Raw genomic sequence first — 20,648 nt, forward strand, 5'->3', positions numbered from 1 at the left:
CACAGCAAGAATGTACAAACTCCACACAGTGACCCAAGGTCAGGATTGAACCCAGGCGCTGTGAGGTAACAGTGCTATCCACTATGCCACCCCTGTTACTTTGTCACAGTTATTAGACAATAAGCTGCCTGTTATTCCTATTCTGGTGTGTGTTACTCTGTTACTATTATTATTAGACAATAAAAGGAGGACAAGGTGGAAAGGAAGAGAAGGTGGAAAGGAGCAAAAATGTTGTGTTGTGGTGTCACTGGGAGGTGTGAGATAAAATAGGAATGGAAACGTCATGACAGAGCCACGTGTGACTGACTCTACCTGACTGAGAGCAATGAGGACATGTGGAATTCCAGAGATTTCTGATATCTGAGGTCACAGAATCCCGACAGTGCAGAAAGAGGCTATTCGGCCCATCGAGACTTCAGTGACCCTCTGAAAGTGCGTGCCACCCAAACCCACTTCCCTGTAACCCCTTAACCTGACGTACACATCCCAGGACACAAAGGGGCAATTTTGCAGAGCCAACCCGCCTGACCTTCACACCTTTGAACTGTGGGAAGAAACCGGAGCACCAGAGGAAACCCACGCAGAGACCGGGAGAAAGTGAGAACTCCACACAGTCACGTGAGGCTGGAATTGAACCCGGGTCCCTCGCGCTATGAGGGCAGCAGTGCTAACCACTGTGCACCGCCCACTGCCTGATATGATTATCCCTCTCAAAAGCCCATTTATAACCATTATTTCTAGGGTCTTACATCAATCACTTATTCAACTGTCCATTAGTCAGGAATAGATATTCAAGTGAAAACCTCATTTTCCATCGGATGTCCATGAAGCCAGGTTGTGGCTCATCGCTTGCTCGGACGTCCTGTTTAATCTTTACACAGGCAGCTGGTTTACATGTTGGACTTGAGATCACAAATACACCAAGATTGTCTTGTTTCAGGCCCTGTGCAAGCCACATGTCCTTGGTAGAGACAACAGGCTAACACTGCCCTGTATTTGTCAATCCTGAAAATGTTCCCAATGGGAGGAAGAGAGACTGAAATGGTCCTATAATAGTCAACACATTTCAGAAGAATTTATTGTGTTATTCGACACTAATTTTTTTACAGATCTCCCCAACCCGAGAGAGAATATCCTTATTAACTTCTCACAACTAATTTCTGGCGTCGCAATTTTAAGCTATTTCAATGCATGTTTTCTTGATTACATACCATAGATAACTTAGTAATGCCACGAGAATGATCAGAATCAGCAACACAATCGCTTCAGCTGCGACCAATAATAAATGTAAAACCTTTTGATAGAAAAATATGATAAGTATCAACTTAGATTCATCCTCCCCACCTGCAGGTCATCTCACACAATTCCAAATTACTGGCACGTTGTAAATATATCTGGTTCAAACAAACTTCATACACAGACTTTAAAGATTCTCCAGCTGTCTGTTGGGGCAGCATGGCAGCACAGTGGTTAGCACTGCTGCCTCATAGCAGCAGGGACCCAGATTCGATTCCGACCTCGGGAAACTGTCTCTGAGGAGTGTGCACTTTCTCCCCGTGTGCGCGTGGGTTTCCTCCGGGTGCTTCAGTTTCCTCCCACAGCCCAAGATGTGCAGGTTAGGTGAATTGGTCATGCTAAATTGCCCCTTCGTGTGGGGTTATCTATAAGCCCCGGATCGTCTGTTTTCTCTGTCAGACTATCTATCAGTCGTTTCCGGTAATATATCAATGGCATTGTCTACCCCAGGCTTCACTCAGGAATGTCTCCATTCACGTTTAACTGTGCCTGTGATACCACTCCTAACACCACTTGTAGCATTCAGGTCCACAAGTCACAGAATATTCTAAAAGGGGGTTGAGCTCAGAAGCGATTTTAGTTTATTGAGAAATAACAGTTTAAATATGATTCAGCAGTTAAATGGTCAGGAAAACACATGACCCAAGACAGGTGATAATAGTAAACCCGTCTCAGAAACACAGAATAACGGTGCAGAAGAGGCCCTTCAGTCCATCGAGTCTGCCCCATCGCATGAGAAACATCTGACCTGCCGACCTAATCCCATTTACCAGCACTTGGCCCATAGCCTTGAATGTTATGTTGTGCCAGTCTTCATCCAGGTACTTTTGAAAGGATATGAGGCAACCCGCATCTACCACCCTCCCAGGCAGTGCATTCCAGACCGTCACCATCCTCTGGGTAAAAATGTTTTTCCTCAAATCCCCATTAAGCCTCCTGCCTCTCACCTTGAACCTGTGTCCTCTCGTAACTAACCCTTCAACTGGAACAGCTGTTCCGTATCCACTCTGTCCACGGTCCTCATAATCTTGTACACCTCCATCAGGTCACCCCTGTCTTCTCTGCCCCAGCGAAAACAACCCAGGCCTAGCCACCCTCACTTCATAACTTAAATGTTCCACCCCAGGCAACATTCTGGTGAATCACCTCTGCACTCGCTCCAGTGCAATTACATCCTTCCTATAATATGACAACCAGAATGGCAGTACTCCAGCTACGGCCTCACCAAAGTTCTGTACAGCTCCAATATGGCCTCCCTGCTTTTGTAATCTATGCCTCAATTGATAAAGGCAAGTGTTCCATCTGCCTTTTTCACCAGCCTATTAACCAACCTGGAGGACAAACGGACAGATGAGTGAGTTCTGGTCTCTGCAGCTGGTGACGGCATTCTCCTCTGAACGGTTAACTGGTGTGAGCCAGAGTGTGGTGTTGGGCTAAAGCCAGTATTGATCACTTCAAAATCTATTGCTCTCGAGAGCCTGTTTTAACATTCACACAGACAACTGCTTTAGGCTATGTGTCCTGAGATCCAATCATAGAATTTTTTTTTACATAGAATTTCATAGATTTCATAGAATTTACAGTGCAGAAGGAGGCCATTCGGCCCATCGAGTCTGCACCGGCTCTTGGAAAGAGCATCCCACCCAAGGCCAACACCTCCACCCTATCCCCATAACCCAGCAACCCCACCCAACACTAAGGGCAATTTTGGACACGAAGGGCAATTTATCATGGCCAATCCACCTAACCTGCACATCTTTGGGCTGTGGGAGGAAACCGGAGCACCCGGAGGAAACCCACGCACACACATGGAGGATGTGCAGACTCCGCACAGACAGTGACCCAAGCCGGAATCGAACCTGGGACCATGGAGCTGTGAAGCAATTGTGCTATCCACAATGCTACCTTGCTGCCCCGTAATCGTATCAGGGTTACTTGTTTCAGGGCCCGTGCTAGAGATATGTCCTTGGCAGAGGGAACAGGTCTGTCCTGTGTTTGTCACCCAGCAAGCTGCTAGGGAAGCTTTCTTTATGAGAGTGAGCTATTTCTGTAATATTCCATAAATTGCAAAAGATATTATGCAGTTATTAGATAGCCATTTCTTATAGTTGTTACTTGGATTCAACTTGTCTCTATTCCCATGCCGAAGGATTTCTGAATCAGATTGGAGGATAGCATTTGGGAAAGCTCGATTCTCCACCAATTCCCAGTTCCAGTCTCGCTGGCCGATAACAGAGGTGTCTGTGTGTGTAATGTACAGGTCAGTAAGAATTGTCAGCAAGGATTAATCAGCAATTTCTAATTGGCGATGTTAATCAGCGGAATGTTCAGACATTCAATTGTAGAGTTTCACACAAAATCTCAATTTGAGATTGAAGTAAAAGTCCAGAATCTTGTTGCGAACTAATTTCTGATGAGAGTTCCTGGATTATGGGGAAAGATCACAGACAGCAGTTCCAGAAGGGACACTGCAGCCCCGAGAACACAATCAGCTATAGATCCAGAATAATAAACTCCAGCCCAGTTAAACAGTGGATTAACATTAGCAGAAACCCCAACTGTCAGAACTAATGTGATTCGGGCCTGCTTGTCATTAACAGCAGCAATAACAGCAGAATCCAATCCCTGAGTCACTTGTGACATCGCTGGTGTTTCAGTAGCTGGGATGAATCAATGAATCCCTTCCCACAATCGCAGCAGGTGAACGGCCTCTCCCCAGTGTGAACCCGTTCATGTCTCAGCAGTTGGCATGAATCTGTGAATCCCTTCCCACACATGGAGCAGGTGAATGGCCTCTCCCCAGTGTGAGCGCGCTGGTGTACAATGAGACTGCCTGAGTGCCTGAAGCTCCTTCCACAGTCAGGGCAGTTGAATGGTTTCTCCTTCGTGTGAACTCGCTGATGTTTCAGCAGAGTGGATGAAAGCCTAAAGCTCATTCCACAGGAGGTGCAGCTGAATGGTTTCTCCCCAGTGTGAACTCGCTGGTGTGCCACTAGGTTAGATGAATTAATGAATCCCTTCGCACATACAGAGCAGGTGAATGGTCTCTCCCCGGTGTGAACTCGCCGGTGTAATGCTAGATTGTATGACTGAATGAATCCTTTCCCACAGACAGAGCAGGTGTACGGCCTCTCTCCAGTGTGAACTCGCTGGTGTAACGCTAGGTTGGATGACTGACTGAAATCTTTCCCACATAAAGAGCAGCTGAAGGGCCTCTCCCCTGTGTGGACACGTCGATGAGTTTCCAACTTGGATGGGCAAGTGAATGCCTTCCCACAGTCCCCACATATCCATGGTTTTTCTGAGGTGTCGGTGTCATCTTGTCTCTCCATGTTGGACATGAGCATGGTCTCTTCCTGCTGTGAATGGTGTGATGTTTTCTCAGGCTGTGCAACTGGTTAAACCTCTTTCCACAGTCAGTTTACGAGAACACTCTCGCTCAATGTGTGTCTGGGTCTCGATGCTTTTCCAGTCACACTGATGTTTGAAATATTTAACCACAGACAGAACAGATAAATATTTCTCTTTCCATATTCAGAGTCCGAAGATACCCAGGTCCTGTTGACTCTGAAGATCTTGAAGTTTGTTTTCTCTTTCCTGTCCACAAATCCTCTCCTAATATCCTGTAAAAGGAATTTACAAAGGTCACAATTGTCAGTCCTGGAAGAAATTCAGAATTAAGTTTTAGTTTCTATGGAACATTTTTCTGTCTTGTTCCCCCAAAGCTGTAAATCCCCATCCCATACACCCTCCTCCCTGGTCTGAAATCCAAATAAAGTGTCAGATTGTCATAGAATCTCACTCTTGTCATAGAATTTACAGTGCAGAAGGAGGCCATTCGGCCCATCGAGTCTGCACCGGTTCTTGGAAAGAGCACCCTACCCAAGGTCCACACCTCCACCCTATCCCCACAACCCAGTAACCCCACCCAACACTAAGGGCAATTTTGGACACTAAGGGCAATTTAGCATAGCCAATCCACCTAACCTGCACATCTTTGGACTGTGGGAGGAAACCGGAGCACCCGGAGGAAACCCACGCACACACGGGGAGGATGTGCAGACTCCACACAGACAGTGACCCAAGCTGGGATCGAACCTGGGACCCTGGAGCTGTGAATCAATTGTGCTATCCACAATGCTACCGTGCTGCCCTTGACTGTGTGGAGATTTAATGAGCAATCGTGAAGGTGGTTTCTCCAAACCTCCCAGGGTTTCCGTCCTTCTTTCTCTCCATCTCCAACTAAGTTAAACCTGATACCGTTCTCAGGGCCTATTCTGATTTCTGGTTGTCTTCCTGTTGCCTAATTAACTCAAATTAAATATTGAGGAAACTGAAGCCACTGTTTTCAGTCCGTACACCAATCTCCGATCCCAAGATACCGAATCCATCCCTCTCCCTGGTAACAGTCCCACTGCAACCTCAGTGTCACATTTGATCCCAAGATGAGTTTCTGTTCTCCTATCACTAAGACTGCCTGTTTCCACTTACATTACAGCACCTGGTCTCGCTTCTGACTCAATGCCTCTGGTGCTGAAACCCAAAATCATGCCTTCGTAAACTCCAGACTCGGCTGTTCCAATACATTCCTGGCTGCTTGCCCACATTCTACCCCAGAAACCTGAAATGAAATTCGCTTATTGTCACAAGTAGGCTTCAAATGAAGTTACTGTGAAAAGCCCCTAGTCGCCACATTCCGGCACCTGTTCGAGGAGGCTGGTATGGGAATTGAACCATGCTGCTGGCCTGCCTTGGTCTGCTTTAAAAGCCAGCTCTTTAGCCCTGTGCTAAACCAGCCCCGGACTTGACACCATCTAAACGTCTGCTGTCTTAATTCACAGCCAGTTTCTTTCCTCTATCACCCCTGTGCTCTCTGACTTGCATTGGCTCCCAGTCAATTCTCACCCTTGTTTTCAAATCCCTTCATTGCCTCGTCGCTCCGCCTCTGGAATCTCCTACAGCCCCATAACCCTCCGAGATATCTGCGCTCCTCTAATCCTGGTCTCTTGTGCACTCCCTATTATAATTGCTCTGCCATTTGCGGCCATGTTTTCAGTTCCCTCGGCCCCAAGCACTGGATTCCCGCCCTGAACCTCCCCGTCTCCACCTCACTTTCCCCCTTTAAGACTCAATTTAAAACTTACCTCTTTAATCAGGTTTTTGGTCCCCCTGCCGAATATCTTTTTCATTGTCTGTGTGTCTCACTTTGTTTTATAATGTTCCTGTGAAGTTGACTGGGATGATTTATGATGTTAAAGGTGTTATATAAATAGAAGTTGTTGTTGTTGACTGTAACCCTGACCTCCTGTTTTACATCCCATTGGTTTCACAACAATCTCTATCTCTGATTATATTCCCGTGGATTTGGAGCCTTTCTAGAGACGGCGGCCGTTAACTCAGGCCTGTCACCAGGAGCAGGCCGCAGCTGTCCCCCCGCTCGATGCAAACCCGGGCCCGGAAACTTCTTATTGGGGTTTGAAGCCTCCACCGGGTTTCAGTGCAACCTCCCGGCCGCGTCGAGCATCGGCACTGCGCATGCCCCGGCTCACAATGCCTTGGGAATGATTGACGGGAGCTCTGGACCAATAGGGGGCAATGGGTGGGTTAGGGGGCCCGAAAGGTCGCGGCTGGTCTTCCAACCAATCGGAGTGAATGAGGGGCGGGGCTGAGCCCGGATGTCCCTTGTTACAAACTGCAGCATGCGCAGTGCCATTCATGGCTCAGGATTGAGGAGGTTGTGTTGAAAGTTTTGGCTGTGAGGTACCACCGGGTGAGTCCTGAGGGAGGAATGGGGCGGGAGGCTTCATAACCACCCCCTCCGCACAGGCCTGAAACCCCCAATACGAAACTGAGATGCGGCATTTGAACCGGCGAAAGCTGCTCGGGCTTTTCCCGGAAACAGGCCCGAGTTAACGGACGCCATTTTCTCGGGAGACTGTGTTTGGCCTGGCGCATGCGCATACATTGAGCCCAAGGCTCTGCCCCATCCATTCATTCTGATTGGTTGGAGGATCAGCCGCTTGCGTTCGGTCATCCAGCTTCGCCCCCTCTTCCAATTGGTCGCTACCTGCCGTCAATCAGTCCCGGGCATTGTGAGTTGGAGTAAACCCTTCAGAATAAATCTCCACTCCCTGGTTTGCAGCTGCGGAGCTTGTTTGCTTCACACGCGACCTTCATGGTGGAACAGCCCGGAGTGGGCGGGGCTTCAGGGTTCCAGTCACCAGGAGAGAAAATGGTGAATAATTGGTTTTATTGTCAAATTTTGTTTTCTATTCATTCACGGGATGCGGGTGTCGCTGGCTGGGCCAGCATTCACTGCCCATCACTAATTGCCCTTGAACTGAGGGCATCTCAGGGCATTTTAAGAGTCAGCCAGTTAACTGTGGATCTGGAGTCACATGTAGGCCAGACCAGGTAAGGATAGAAGATTTCCTTCACTGAAGGACATGAGTGAACCAGATGGGTCTTTGCAACAATCGACAATTGTTTCATGGTCATCAGTAGACCTTCAATCAATTCAAATTTTACCTTCTGCCTTGGTGAGATTCATGCCTGGGTCTCTTGAAAATCATTAACACAGTAAAAAAGATTTTTGTGTCTCTGAAAAAAGTAGTTGCCTCCTAGGGCCACTCCTTACGTACAAACTAGGAGCCGGCCCCTCACGCCTGCTCCTTACATACAAACTAGGAGTCGGCATCTCGAGCCTGCTCCTTTCACACAAACTAGGAGTCGGTCCCTCGAGCCTGCTCCTTATATACAAACTAGGAGTCGGCGTCTCGAGCCTGCTCCTTTCACACAAACTAGGAGTCAGCCCCTCGAGTCTGCTCCTTACACACAAACTAGGAGTCGGCCTCTCGAGCCTGCTCCTTACACACAAACTAGGAGTCGGCCCCTCAATACTGCTCCATTATTCAATAATTTTAACCTCAACTCCACATTCCTGCCGACCCTGATGACCTTTCTTATCGAGAATCTATCCAATTCTGCCTCAAAAATATTGACGGACTCTACTTCCACTGCCTTTTAAGGACGGACGTTCCGAAGTCATAGAATCCCTACAGTGCAGAAGGAGCCCATTCGGCCCATCAGATCTGCACCAACCCTCTGAAAGAGCACCCCACCAAAGCCCACCCCATCCCACCCACTTCATCCTCATAACCCCACGCAACGTCCACATCCTTGGAGACGAAAGAGCAATTTAGCATGGCCAATCCACCTAACCTGGCCAATCCATCTAACCTGCTCATCTTTGAACTGTGAGAAAAAACCAGAGTACCCGGAGGAAACCCACGTAGACATGGGGAGAACTTGCAAACTCCACACAGTCACCCAGGGTCGGAATTGAACCCGGGTCCCTGGTGCGGTGAGGCATCAGTGCTAACCACTGTGCCACTCCCTATCTTACAACCCTCAGGAGAAAAAAATATCCTTGTCCCCATCTGAAATAGGTGACCCCTTATTTTGCAATAGTGACCCCCTTGTTCTAGATTCTCCCACAAGAGGAAACAACCTCTCCACATCCACCCTGTCAAAACCCCTCAGGATCTTATATAGTTCAATCCAGGTTTTACCCCAAACTTTAAATCTGTGTCCCGACTGCTTGTACGACCAGTGAATGGAAACAAGAGTTTCTTTGTCCACCTGATGGAAATCTGGCATAATCTTGTGTCCCTGAATCAAATGTCCCCTCAACCTCCTTTGCTGGAACCATTCTGGTAAATCTCCTCTGCACCTTCTCACGAACCTTCACATCCTTCCTGAAGAGTGGTGGCCAGAGCTTTATAAAGATTCATAGAATAGAATTAGAACCATAGAATTTCTACAGTGCAGACGGCCATTCGGCCCATCGCGTCTGCGCTGATTCTCTGAAAGGGCACCCTGCCTAGGCCCACACCCCTGTCACTGTAACCCCATAGCCCCACCTATCCTGCCATTCCAAGGATACTAAGGGGCAGTTTATCAAGGCCAATCCACCTAAGTTTCCCTTCTTGGACTGTTGGAGAAAACCTGAGCACCGGGTGGAAACCCACGCAGACACGGGGAGAAAGTGCAAACTCCACACAGTCACCAAGGTCGGAATTGAACCCGTGTCCCTGGCGCTGTTACGCAGCAGTGCTAACCACCGTGCCACCAGAAACATTGTTTCGGTATCAATATTACCATTTATGAAGCTCAAGATCGAATTTGTTTTGCCAACAAATATGTCTTGTAGATATACAAAATCCCTCTTCACCTCTTTCTCTCTCCTCCCAAAGAGGCCAGTTGGGTTTTTATAACAATCCAGCAGTTTTCATGGTCACTTTTTCCCAGTGCCGGCCCCACAAATGACCAGATTCATTCAGCTCAATTTCACAACCTGCCTTTGTGTTTTTGTGGGTTCTCTCTCACTCCCTTTTCAATCAGTTTCACAGGGTGTTCGAAGGGGAGGCTTCAAAGTTTGGAAACTCAAACCAAGCATCACATCCGGATCTGACAGAGTCCTCAATTTATCATATCCTGAATATCATCGTACTTTGAACATGGACGGAAAAAGCATCGTTCACAGTGGGGCAAAACCGTACACGTGTTGTGTGTGTGGACGAGAATTCACTCAATCATCAGACCTCACAAGCCACAAATGTAGTCACACTGAGGAGAAACCGTGGAAATGTGCGGACTGTGGGAAAGGATTCACTGCCCCATCCAAGCTGGAAACTCATCGACGCAGTCACACTGGGGAGAGACCATTCACCTGCTCACAGTGTGGGAAGGGATTCACTGAGTTGTCCACTCTGTCCACACACCAGCAAATTCACACTGGGGAGAGACCATTCACCTGCTCACAGTGTGGGAAGGGATTCACTTGTTCATCTCACCTGCTGAGACACCAGCGAGTTCACACTGGGGAGAGGCCATTCACCTGCTCAGAGTGTGGGAAGGGATTTACTATGTCAGCCCACTTGCTGAGACACCAGCAAGTTCACACTGATGAGAGACCGTTCCAATGTCCAGACTGCGGGAAATGCTATAAAAGTTCTGGAGATATGATGAGCCATCAACGTGTTCACACTGACGAGAGACCGTTCAGGTGCTCTCACTGCGGCACTGTGTTCAGACTATCATCTCAGCTCATTGTACATCAGCGAATTCACACTGGGGAGAGGCCATTCACCTGCTCCGAGTGTGGGAAGGGATTCACTCAGTTATCCCACCTGCTGAGACACCAACGAGGCCACAAGTAACCACAGTGATTAGATTTTGCTGTTGACTCACATTCAGAACTGAACCATGTTCATTTGGATCACTTTCTGCTGATAACAATACAGGGGCTAATATTCTGGCTAAAAGTCAAATAAATTAGATTTGTGTGAAATATGTAGTGTGTTGAAACTTTTTAATATCTCTGACACAAGTTAATTCCTTTTGAAGTAATCTCACTCTCCTGTCTCTTCCATCCTCACCTCCAACAAGAAGTGTGAGGAGCTTCTTTGTGACTGAGATTGAGTAAATCCGATCAGCTGCCTCTGCTGCTTCCCTCCCTTCCACGAGCCCACCGGACCAAAGTGTCTCTAAATTTCATCCTTTCCCGAGCCCTGAACCCACATCTTTCTCTAGTTTCTCTCCCATCTCCCCTCATGCCCTCTCTGAGCTCATCTTGTCCATGAGACCCAGCTCCTGCTCCATCGACCCTATTCCCACTGAGCTACTGATCAGCCAACTTCCCTGTTTCCATGGATATTGTCAACATTTCTGTCCCACTGTCCTTCAAATCTGCCATCATCACCCCCTCCTCAATAAAACAAATCCTTGACCCTGCCATCCTTACAAATTACTGTTCCTTCTTCAACCTCCCTCTCCTCTCCAAACTCTTTGAACATGTTGTCACCCCCCAAATCCTTGCCCATCTTTCCCAGAACTCCCATGTTTGAATCCCTTCAATCAGGTCTCTGCCCTGTCACAGTGAAATACAAGAGACAAACAGAATCTTACCCGGAGAGAAAGACAGACAATCCGGGAGGTTGGATCCAACACGGATATGTTCATCAGACCAGAAGACAAGGACAACAGCACAGTCATTATCGAGAGCCAACAATATCTGCTGGAGACAGACAAGACAATAGAACAACACAAATCACAACACCAAGCTACCTCGACCCATATACCCGAGATAAGAAGGAGATTCCAGACACATTAACCAAAAACAGATGGAATATCTGAGGGGACAACAGGTAGTACCAAGGAAGTTAAAATACCCAAACACATAATAATAATCTTTATTATTGTCACAAATAGGCTTACATTAACACAGCAATGAAGTCACCGTGAAAATTCCCTCATTGCCACACTCTGGTGCCTGTTCGGGTACACAGAGGGAGAATTCAGAATGTGAAATTCACCTAACAAGCACCTCTTTCTTGACTTGGAGGAAACCGGAGCACCCGGAGGAAACCCACGCAGACACTGGGAGAATGTACAGACTCTGCACAGGTAGTGACCCAAGCGGGAATTTAACTTGGGACCCTGGTGCTGTGAAGCAACAGTGCTAACCACTGTGCTACCATCAGGGAAATAACACCACACAGACACATTGGATGAGACTGAGAGAAAATCTTATCCATATCTCTGAAATGGCCACAACATCGAAGTCCCAGGTACCAACCCATGCTGCCAGTTCCCCTACCTTATTTCGTATACTCCTGGCATTGAAGTAGACACACTTCAAACCACCTACCTGAACACTGGCCCCCTCCTGCGACGTCAAATCTGTGCTCCTGACCTCTATACTCTCATTCTCCCTTACCCTAAAACTACAATCCAGGTTCCCATGCCACTGCTGCATTAGTTTAAACCCCCCCAATGTTCAAACATCCAGAGAAATAGTGTGATAATAAATAACCTTTATTCCTTTAAAAATTACCAGTAAGCCTGCTGCTGAAATGTATTTTAAATAAAGAAAAATCACACTGAGGGCAAGGAAATATCACACAAACATCCTGATAATGGACTGGAAAGGACCACGAAATGTAATCAAACGCTGTATAACCCCCTTCAGGTAGCTATACAGAGGCTGCAGCCTCTCACACTGAATTTCTACGTAATCCAGAGATACCTCCAGGCGACAAATCTCAGCTTCATCCGGAGTGGGTGAAAAACTGTTGACTTTGTTTATCATCGCCGGGCACTAGGACCCGGCTGGGAACAGAAACCTTCAGGTTCCGCCCACTAACTGTTGCATCACCAAGACGCCAGCGCATGCGCTCTGCTTCCCCAAGATGGCGGCTGTGAATCAGGGCCTGGTCCCGGGAGAGAGCTGACCGGCGGTGATGTGACCTGAGGATCACCGCACCTCAGGCAAGCGGCCAGGTTGGGAAGGCGGTGCCTTCAGGAAGAACTGGGAAGGTGATGTTTGGTCAGTTGCTGCAGTCTGTGTAGTGAAGGTGCTGTCACAGTGGTGTGAGGTGAGGAAGTACAGGATTATCACCCAGCAATGATCAATTAAGGGGAATGTAAATCCAGCTCAGGCTGCTTTCAGATTGGAAAGGGAGCTAAGGTGTGTCCTCAGAGCTGGTGAATGTTGTGGCTTTGGCACTTTCTCTGTCAATTCCTTCTCATTCATTCCCTCTCTTTACAACACAAATAGAGGCCCTTTGACCCATTCATAATAATCTTTATTATTGTCACAAGTAGGCTTACATTAACACTGCAATGAACATATTGTGAAAATCCTCTAGTCGCCACACTCCAGAGCCTGTTCGGGTACACAGAGAAAGAATTCAGAATGTCCAATTCGCCTAACAAGCTCAACTTTCGGGACTTGTGGGAGGAAACCGGAACACCTGTAGGAAACCCATGCAGACACGGGGAGAACATGCAGACTCCGAAGCCGGGAATTAAACCCAGGTCCTTGGTGCTGTGAAGCAACAGTGCTAACCACTGTGCTACCATGCCGCCCATAAGATTATTAGATTACTAGGTCTGGATGAATTGTGTCCCAGGATGCTGTGGGAGGCGAGGGAGAGATTGCAGCGGCTCTGACCCAAAGCTTTAATCTCAAATTAGGCCTGTTTTTGCTAGAATTTAGAAGGTTAAGGTGTGATCTGATTGAAGTATTTAAGATATTAACAGAGAAAGATTAACTATTTCCACTGGTTGGAGGTTCTAAAAGGAGGGATCACTGTCTAAAATTTAGGGCTAGACAGTTCAGTAGAGATGTTGGGAAGAACTTCTTCAAACAGGGTGATAGAGGTTTGGAACTCTCTCCCACAAACAGCACGTGAAGCTGGATCAGTTGTTAAGATTAAATCTGAGGTATTTTGTTAAGCAAAGATATTCAGAGATATGGAGTTAGGTCACAGATAGGCCATGATCTCACTAAATGGCAGGACAGACTCGAGGGGCTGAATGGCCTACTCCTGTCCCTATGGGTATTTCTGTGATTCTGAAATTCAGACAATAATACCTAGACAGGGGCAGCACGGTGGCGCAGTGGGTTAGCCCTGCAGCCTCACGGCGCCGAGGTCCCAGGTTCGATCCTGCTCTGGGTCATTGTCCGTGTGGAGTTTGCACATTCTCCCCGTGTTTGCGTGGGTTTCGCCTCCACAACCCAAAAATGTGCAGGCTAGGTGGATTGGCCACACTAAATTGCTCCTTAATTGGAAAAAAAATGAAATGGGTCCACTAAATTAAAAAAAAAAAGAATACCATGACAGGGAAAGAGTCCGGATTAGAACCTGAGTTAATCCGAGCTGCAAACCATCCCTTCAGATCCTGGCTCTTCATGGATTTAATGAAGGCCAAGGCAATAGTTGGATTATTGAAAGGTTTGACGGAGTTGTTGGATACCATTTTTCGGGTCTCAGGATAAAGCCTGACGTAATTCACTCCCCACAGGCTTGACCTGCCTTTGAACTTCATCGAAGCCTCAGCGCTTTGTTTGTGTTGCTTTCGAAAGTCCTGAATCCACCCTCCCTCCTGGGGCCAGATGCCACCTCACCATACCCATCTCCAGGACCTTCTGGCGATCTTTCCAGTTGTGGAAGTGAATGATTACAGGCCTGGGATGAAAACTGTCCCTCAGCCTCAGAGATACAATGCACCCTTTCTAATTTGGAACACCCAGGCTTCACATCCAGCTTGAGAAAACATGGCTTCCAGTCCTTGAAGAATTAACGGGAGCCTTACCCTCCACATCTTCTGACAGATCGACGACTCGGATGTTCTTTCTCCGACCCTCAGTTCTCCAAGGCCTCCAGGACATCCGCCAGCCACTCGGCTGGTTTTCAAAGGATTGAATTCTTGCCCCCGTTGTGGAGGCATCTTGCTGAACATTCCAGATCCTCTCCTCCGGATCATCGAGCCTCTCATGGCGTTTTGCAGCTGGGCCTCATGAGCTCATAGATATTGAGTCAGCACACTCCGCCCCTGGTCAATAACACGGATAATATCGGCAGTCATCATTTTCGCTGCCTCCCAGAGAGCCCCGGAGAGCGCGGGGTCGAGAGACCTCCCGAGTGTCAGGCCGCCATGTTGAAAAGGCGACTCCATTTCCGCTGAATCCACCTCCGCTGTTTTATTGGTGCATTTCTTCACTTTTTCTGGCATAATCCTACCAGACCGAACCCTGAAGTCTTCCAGGACATGTTAAGAACATAAGAACTAGGAGCAGGAGTAGGCCATCTGGCCCCTCGAGCCTGCTCCACCAATCAATGAGACCATGGCTGATCTTTTGTGGAATCAGCTCCACTTTCCGGCCCGAAAACCATAACTCTTAATCCCTTTATTCTTCAAAAAAACTATCTATCTTTATCTTAAAAACATTTAATGAAGGAGCCTCTACTGCTTCACTGGGCAAGGAATTCCATAGATTCACAACCCTTTGGGTGAGGAAGTTCCTCCTAAACTCAGTCCTAAATCTACTTCCCCTTATTTTGAGGCTATGCCCCCTAGTTCTGCTTTCACCCGCCAGTGGTTAACAAATATGAATTCAAGGATTAGGTAGATGAGTGCTGGGCGATCAGGATAAGTGACAGATTATAGGTGAGTGGCACCAGAACCTGCAGCAAACCAGCTACTCCCATGCCAGTGTCACATTCCACCCCCCCCCCCCCCCCTTCCAAGGGTTATGGGGAACTGGCAGGAAAATGGGGAGAAAGCTGAGGTGAAAGGGATTTCTTTATTCGAGGATGTGGTGAAGCTTTGGAATTCTCTACCCCAGAGGATTCTGGAGCTTCAGTCGTCAAGTATTTTCAAGACACAGATTGATAGGTTTCTAGATATTGAAGACGTCGGGGGATATGGGGGATAGTGTGGGGAAAACGGTGCTGAGGTAGATCGGCCAATGATCCCATTGAATGGTTCAGGTTCGATGGGCCGAATGGTCAACTGCAGCTCATATTTGTTATGATCTCCTGGACAGGAAGCTGGGAGCTTGGATCTGTCAGTCAGCCTGCATCAGCACCTTCAGGAGAATTAGGAGGGTCAATATTAGATACAGCAGAGTAAGAATGGAGGCAGTGTGTGGGATGGAGATTTACAGCTCTCAGGGAATAAGAGAGAGGAAAAAATGTGACATAGAAACTGGCATTGTCTGTTCTGAGTTTCTATCCTGTACTGACAGTGATGAATTTTGTAAATTGTTTTTACAGGATATTGGACAAGGAGGAATTACAGACAGAAATCTCAAACGTCACGATCTTACAGTCACTCCCTTCCTTGGAACCTGAATATCATCGGCCTTTCAATCTAGAAGGAAAAATGTTTCCCCGAACTGTCAGCTAAATATTTCAACCATCAGTGTGACTGAGAAAGCACCGAGACCCACACAACACACACCCGAGTGAGAGTGTTCCAGTGAACTGACTGTGGAAAGAGCTTTAACCAGTTACACAGCCTGAAAAACATCACAACATTCAGAGTGGGGAGAGACCATACCCGTGTTGTGGACAAGGCTTCAACTGATCATCCAATCTGGAGAGATGTGAGGAGACCCAAAACATGGAGAAACCGTGGAAATGTGGGGACTGTGGGAAGGGATTCAGAGTCCCATCTCAGCTGGAGATTCATCAACGCAGTCACACTGGGGAGAGGCCGTTCACCTGCTCAAAGTGTGGGAAAGGATTTACTCAGTTCTCCAGTCTGCAGACACATCAGCGAGTTCACACTGGGGAGAGGCCGTTCCCCTGCTCTCAGTGTGGGAAGGGATTTACTCGGTTATCCACCCTGCAGACACATCAGCGAGTTCACACTGGGGTGAGGTCATTCACCTGCTCCCAATGTGCGAAGGGATTTACTCAATTATTTCACCTGCGGAGACACCAGCAAGTTCACACTGGGGAGAGGCCATTCACCTGCTCGGAGTGTGGGAAAGGATTTATTCGATTATCCACCCTGCAGTCACACCAGCGAGTTCACACTGGAGAGAGGCCGTTCATCTGCTCTCAATGTGGGAAAGGATTTGCTGAAGTATCCAACCTGCGGAGGCACCAGCGAGTTCACACTGGGGAGAGGCCATTCACCTGCTCTCAGTGTGGAAAAGGATTTACTCAGTTATCTCACCTGCGGACACACCAGCGAGGTCACACTGGGGAGACGCCGTCCACCTCTCAATGTGAGACGGGATTGCATGTTTTACCACACCTGCTGTGACGCCAACAATTTCACAATTGATTACAGGGGTTGGATTCTCCTGTTATTGTTTCTGCTCTACACCCAGGACTGCATTTTGTTCATTCTGACAGGTGGTCCGTAGGGATGGACGGAGGGTTTCTTTCTGCTGGACTGGCCGTTCTCACCACTTAGCCTCCAGTGGACAGATGCTCTTTGACCCTTGTTACTAATACCTGGCTTCAAATTACACAAGGATCACAGAGTGAAAGGGTGTTTGGAAGTTTGAAGATACTTGTTCCCATTTCTGTTTGCAACCCCCACAAAAGTGTGCCATGTTGCCATGGAAATGGGCCCTGGTGGTTACATGGTTCTTTTGTTTAATTTATCTGGGCGTTCCTCACAGAAGAAAACTATCAGGGTATGAGGGGCAAGTTGTCTGAGGTGGAGTGGGAAACTGATTGGTACAGGGAATACCTAATATTTAAGGAATTATTACATATTTATCAGGGGTCGGTTAGCTCAGTTGACTGGACGACTGGTTTGTGATGCAGACCAAGGCCAACAGAGTGGATTCGACTCCTGTACAGGCTGCGTTTATTCATGAAGGCCCCGCCTTCTCAACCAGGCCCCTCGCCTGAGGTGTGCTGACCCTCGGGTTAAATCACCTCCAGTTAACTCTCTCTCTGTCAAAGGGGAGAGCAGCCTATGGTCCTCTGTGGTTGAACAACTTTAATTTCACATATATACAACAAATATAGGTTCCTTTCAGGAACAAAAATCCAAAGGAAAAGTGATGGAACCGTGGCTGACAAGAAAAGTTGAAGATTCCATGAGATCCATTAGAATTCAGCAAAGGAGGACCAAGAAACTGATGAGAGGAAACTGGCGAGAAACATAAAAAACGACTGGGAAAGCATCTCCAGGAATGTGAAAAGGAAAAGATTAGCAAAGACCAATGTGGGTCCATTCCAGGCAGAGACAGGAGAGTTTACAATGGGGAGTAAGGTAATGGCAGAGAAACTGAACAATGTGTGTCTGACTTCACAGAGGAAGATACAGAAATTGTCCCCAAAACACCAGAGAACCAAGGGACTGGCAGAGATTAGTATTGGTGAAAAAGTAGCACTGGAAAAATTAATGGGGTTGAAAGTCAATAAATCCCCCAAAGCTGATGACCTACATCCCAGAGTGTTGAACGAGGTGGCTGTAGAGATCTCTATTCCTCATTCTAAATTCTCCTGACTCTATCTGGAACGGACAAAACTTTGTCTGAGCCAAACATTTCCTTTTTACGTAGCCATAGAAGCTTTAACAGTCCATTTTTATGTATTTTGCCAATTCACATTCTATTCTATTCTCCCTTTGTTTCTCACTGTCTTGGTCGAAGAACTGAAGTAAATCCTCGGGAATGAATCATCACTTTGGACAGGTTCTGAGACAATTAAGTTTCAACTTCCAGGACAGATTAACTATAATCGTGGAGTGTGATTTTTAGATTGTATAAAGGGCAAAGTTCTAGTTTATAGTTTCATGTGTAGGTTTCCGAGTTAAAGTAGCTTCTAGTTTGTTTTTTTGTTGCATTAAAAGTCATAAAACTTGAAGTCCCGTCGTGTGATCCTTTAATTTGTTGACTGGGAATTTGATTTTTTTCTAAGAATTTGCTGGCCTTTATGGGGGTCCTAATCCACAAGTTATGTCTTCCTATTTGACCCTCGGCCACCTTTCTGTCTCTATTGCTCGTGTCAGTGACAGCCAGGTGATGGAGCTGAGGGCTGAATTTAGCTGAGAATAACGGGGCCTGTGCCCCAGTTGGGGAACTGCCATGGGCGTCGCTAATAGAGACAGGAAGGTGCTGGAGGACTGACTGGGAGCTGCACCTCCAACCAATCAGGGTTCAGGGGTGAGGGTGACCAGGGCTGACGGTGATGCAACCCCCAGGGTTCAGTGGCCCCCGTGTCCAAAGCAGGGAGTCATGGGAACAGGGTACAGAGGAGCCGAAGGGAAACCATTTGGGTCCAGAACATTGTGAACATCCTGTTACTCTGGTTGTCTTTGACCCTCAAGTAATTTTCTGTTAGTTTTTTTAACCATGTTCTGTTTCATCAATAAACTTTTAACAGGAAAATATTTGAATTGGTTGAACTTGTCTTGATTAAATTTATTCACTTTAGGAAAAATGGGTGAAATGGGTTGACAAGCTCTTTAACAGAAAGTGAGTCCCTCTAAGGTAATTGGCAAATGAGCCAGAGGGGTAGAGGAGATTTGATTTTTCTTTTGACACAGTGTTTGAAAATGGGTTTAAGGAATCAATTGTGACTGACTAATTTATCAAGGTTCTCTGAGGAAGTAACGAGGGATGTCAATAAAGGGGAACCTGTAGATGTGCTTTATCTAGATTTCCAGAAGGTATTTCCCAAGGTGCCACATCAAAGGTTATTACACAAAATAAGAGCAGCGAATGAGCTGGGGTGAGGTGGACCTGGTAACATTATGGAGATTGAAATATCTGGTATCAGTGATGGTGTGGATATGGGGTCCGAAACTCATCTTGGGGTCAGATCTGACCCGGAGATTGTGTAGAGTGTGGTTCAGCCTCAGACAGTTCTCAGGGAGAGGGATGGACTCGGGGGTTAGGGAACGGAATTTGTAGTGGTGATTGAAGTTAATGGCTTTGGTCTTCCCAATTTTTAATTGGAGGAAATTTCTGCTCATCCAGTACTGGATGTGGGATAAGCAGTTTGATAATTTAGTAACAGTGGAGGAATGGAGAGTGATGGGGGTGAGGTAGAGCTGGGTGTTGTCAGTGTACATGTGAAAACTAACACAGTTGTTTTGTGTTGTCACGGATGATGTCACCTCACGAGAAATATGAGGGGCTGAGGATAGATCCTTCGGGAACACCGAGTACAAGGGATTTGGAGAGGAAAGGGAGATTGGGGATCATAGAATTTATAGTGCAGAAGGAGGCCATTTGGCCCATCGAGTCTGCACCGGCTCTTGGAAAGAGCACCCTACCCAAGCCAACACCCCCACCCTATCCCCATAACCCAGTAGCCCCACCCAACACTAAGGGCAATTTTGGACACTAAGGGCAATTTAGCATAGCCAATCCACCTAACCTGCACATCTTTGGACTGTGGAAGGAAACCGGAGCACCCGGAGGAAACACACGCACACACGGGGAGAACGTGCAGACTCCGCGCAGACATTGACCCAAGCCGGGAATCGAACCTGGGACCCTAGAGCTGTGAAGCAATTGTGCTAACCACTATGCTGCCGTGCTGCCCTAAATGTCTTGGAAATTTGTAAAGCTGGTGGGGTCAAGTGTTCTGTTTAGGATGGGTGATGATGTTGCATTAAAGTGAGAAGGACAGGACCAAATGAGAGAGAACTGGAAACATATCAACTAACATAGCGAGGTTGGATGGTCAACTGTTTTGTGAGAATGGAGTCAAGGGAACAGAAGTTGGGGCTTGTGGACAATATAAGCTCGGAGGGAGACAGAAGATTGGAGAGAAACTGGAGAAAGATCCGGGTTCAGGGCTCAGACGAGGAAGAACTTTAGACAGTTTGGCCTGGCGGGTTAGTGGGAGGGAGGGAAGCAGCAGAGGCAGCTGATCAGATTGTCTCAATCTCAGTGACAAAGGAACCCCATGAACTCCACATACTTGTTGTCGGAGGTGAGGATGGATGAAACAGGGAGAGGGGGGAGAACATTTCAAAAGGAAGAACTTTTGTTAGAAATATTTTGAAATACTTGATGCACA

At 47.3% G+C, this 20,648-nt stretch overlaps 1 protein-coding gene and 2 long non-coding RNA genes across 3 annotated transcripts; 2 read left to right on the forward strand and 1 right to left on the reverse strand.

Moving 5' to 3' along the window:
- Positions 1 to 1,050: 1,050 nt before the first annotated feature.
- LOC140419425 (uncharacterized) lies at positions 1,051 to 6,765 on the reverse strand. Its single transcript, XM_072503305.1, has 2 exons — positions 6,441 to 6,765; positions 1,051 to 4,919 (listed from the first exon to the last, which is right to left on the reverse strand). The coding sequence occupies exon 2, from the start codon at positions 4,641 to 4,643 to the stop codon at positions 3,927 to 3,929; it is 717 nt and encodes a 238-aa protein (XP_072359406.1). The 5' UTR covers positions 4,644 to 4,919; positions 6,441 to 6,765; the 3' UTR covers positions 1,051 to 3,926.
- Positions 6,766 to 6,812: 47 nt separating this feature from the next.
- LOC140419427 (uncharacterized) lies at positions 6,813 to 10,648 on the forward strand. The gene is made up of 2 exons (XR_011945779.1): positions 6,813 to 7,066; positions 9,700 to 10,648. It is a non-coding gene; the product is annotated as an uncharacterized lncRNA (long non-coding RNA).
- A 1,823-nt stretch (positions 10,649 to 12,471) lies between these two features.
- On the forward strand, positions 12,472 to 19,008 carry LOC140419428 (uncharacterized). The gene is made up of 2 exons (XR_011945780.1): positions 12,472 to 12,734; positions 15,921 to 19,008. It is a non-coding gene; the product is annotated as an uncharacterized lncRNA (long non-coding RNA).
- The last annotated feature ends 1,640 nt before the right edge of the window (positions 19,009 to 20,648 follow it).

The sequence above is a fragment of the Scyliorhinus torazame genome, chromosome 5, assembly GCF_047496885.1.
Source record: "Scyliorhinus torazame isolate Kashiwa2021f chromosome 5, sScyTor2.1, whole genome shotgun sequence".
Taxonomy (NCBI): Eukaryota; Metazoa; Chordata; class Chondrichthyes; order Carcharhiniformes; family Scyliorhinidae; genus Scyliorhinus; species Scyliorhinus torazame.

Bases quoted from the DNA above. Each gene is read 5' to 3' on its own strand.
- LOC140419425 (XM_072503305.1), bottom strand. From the start codon at position 4,643: ATGCTCATGTCCAACATGGAGAGACAAGATGACACCGACACCTCAGAA.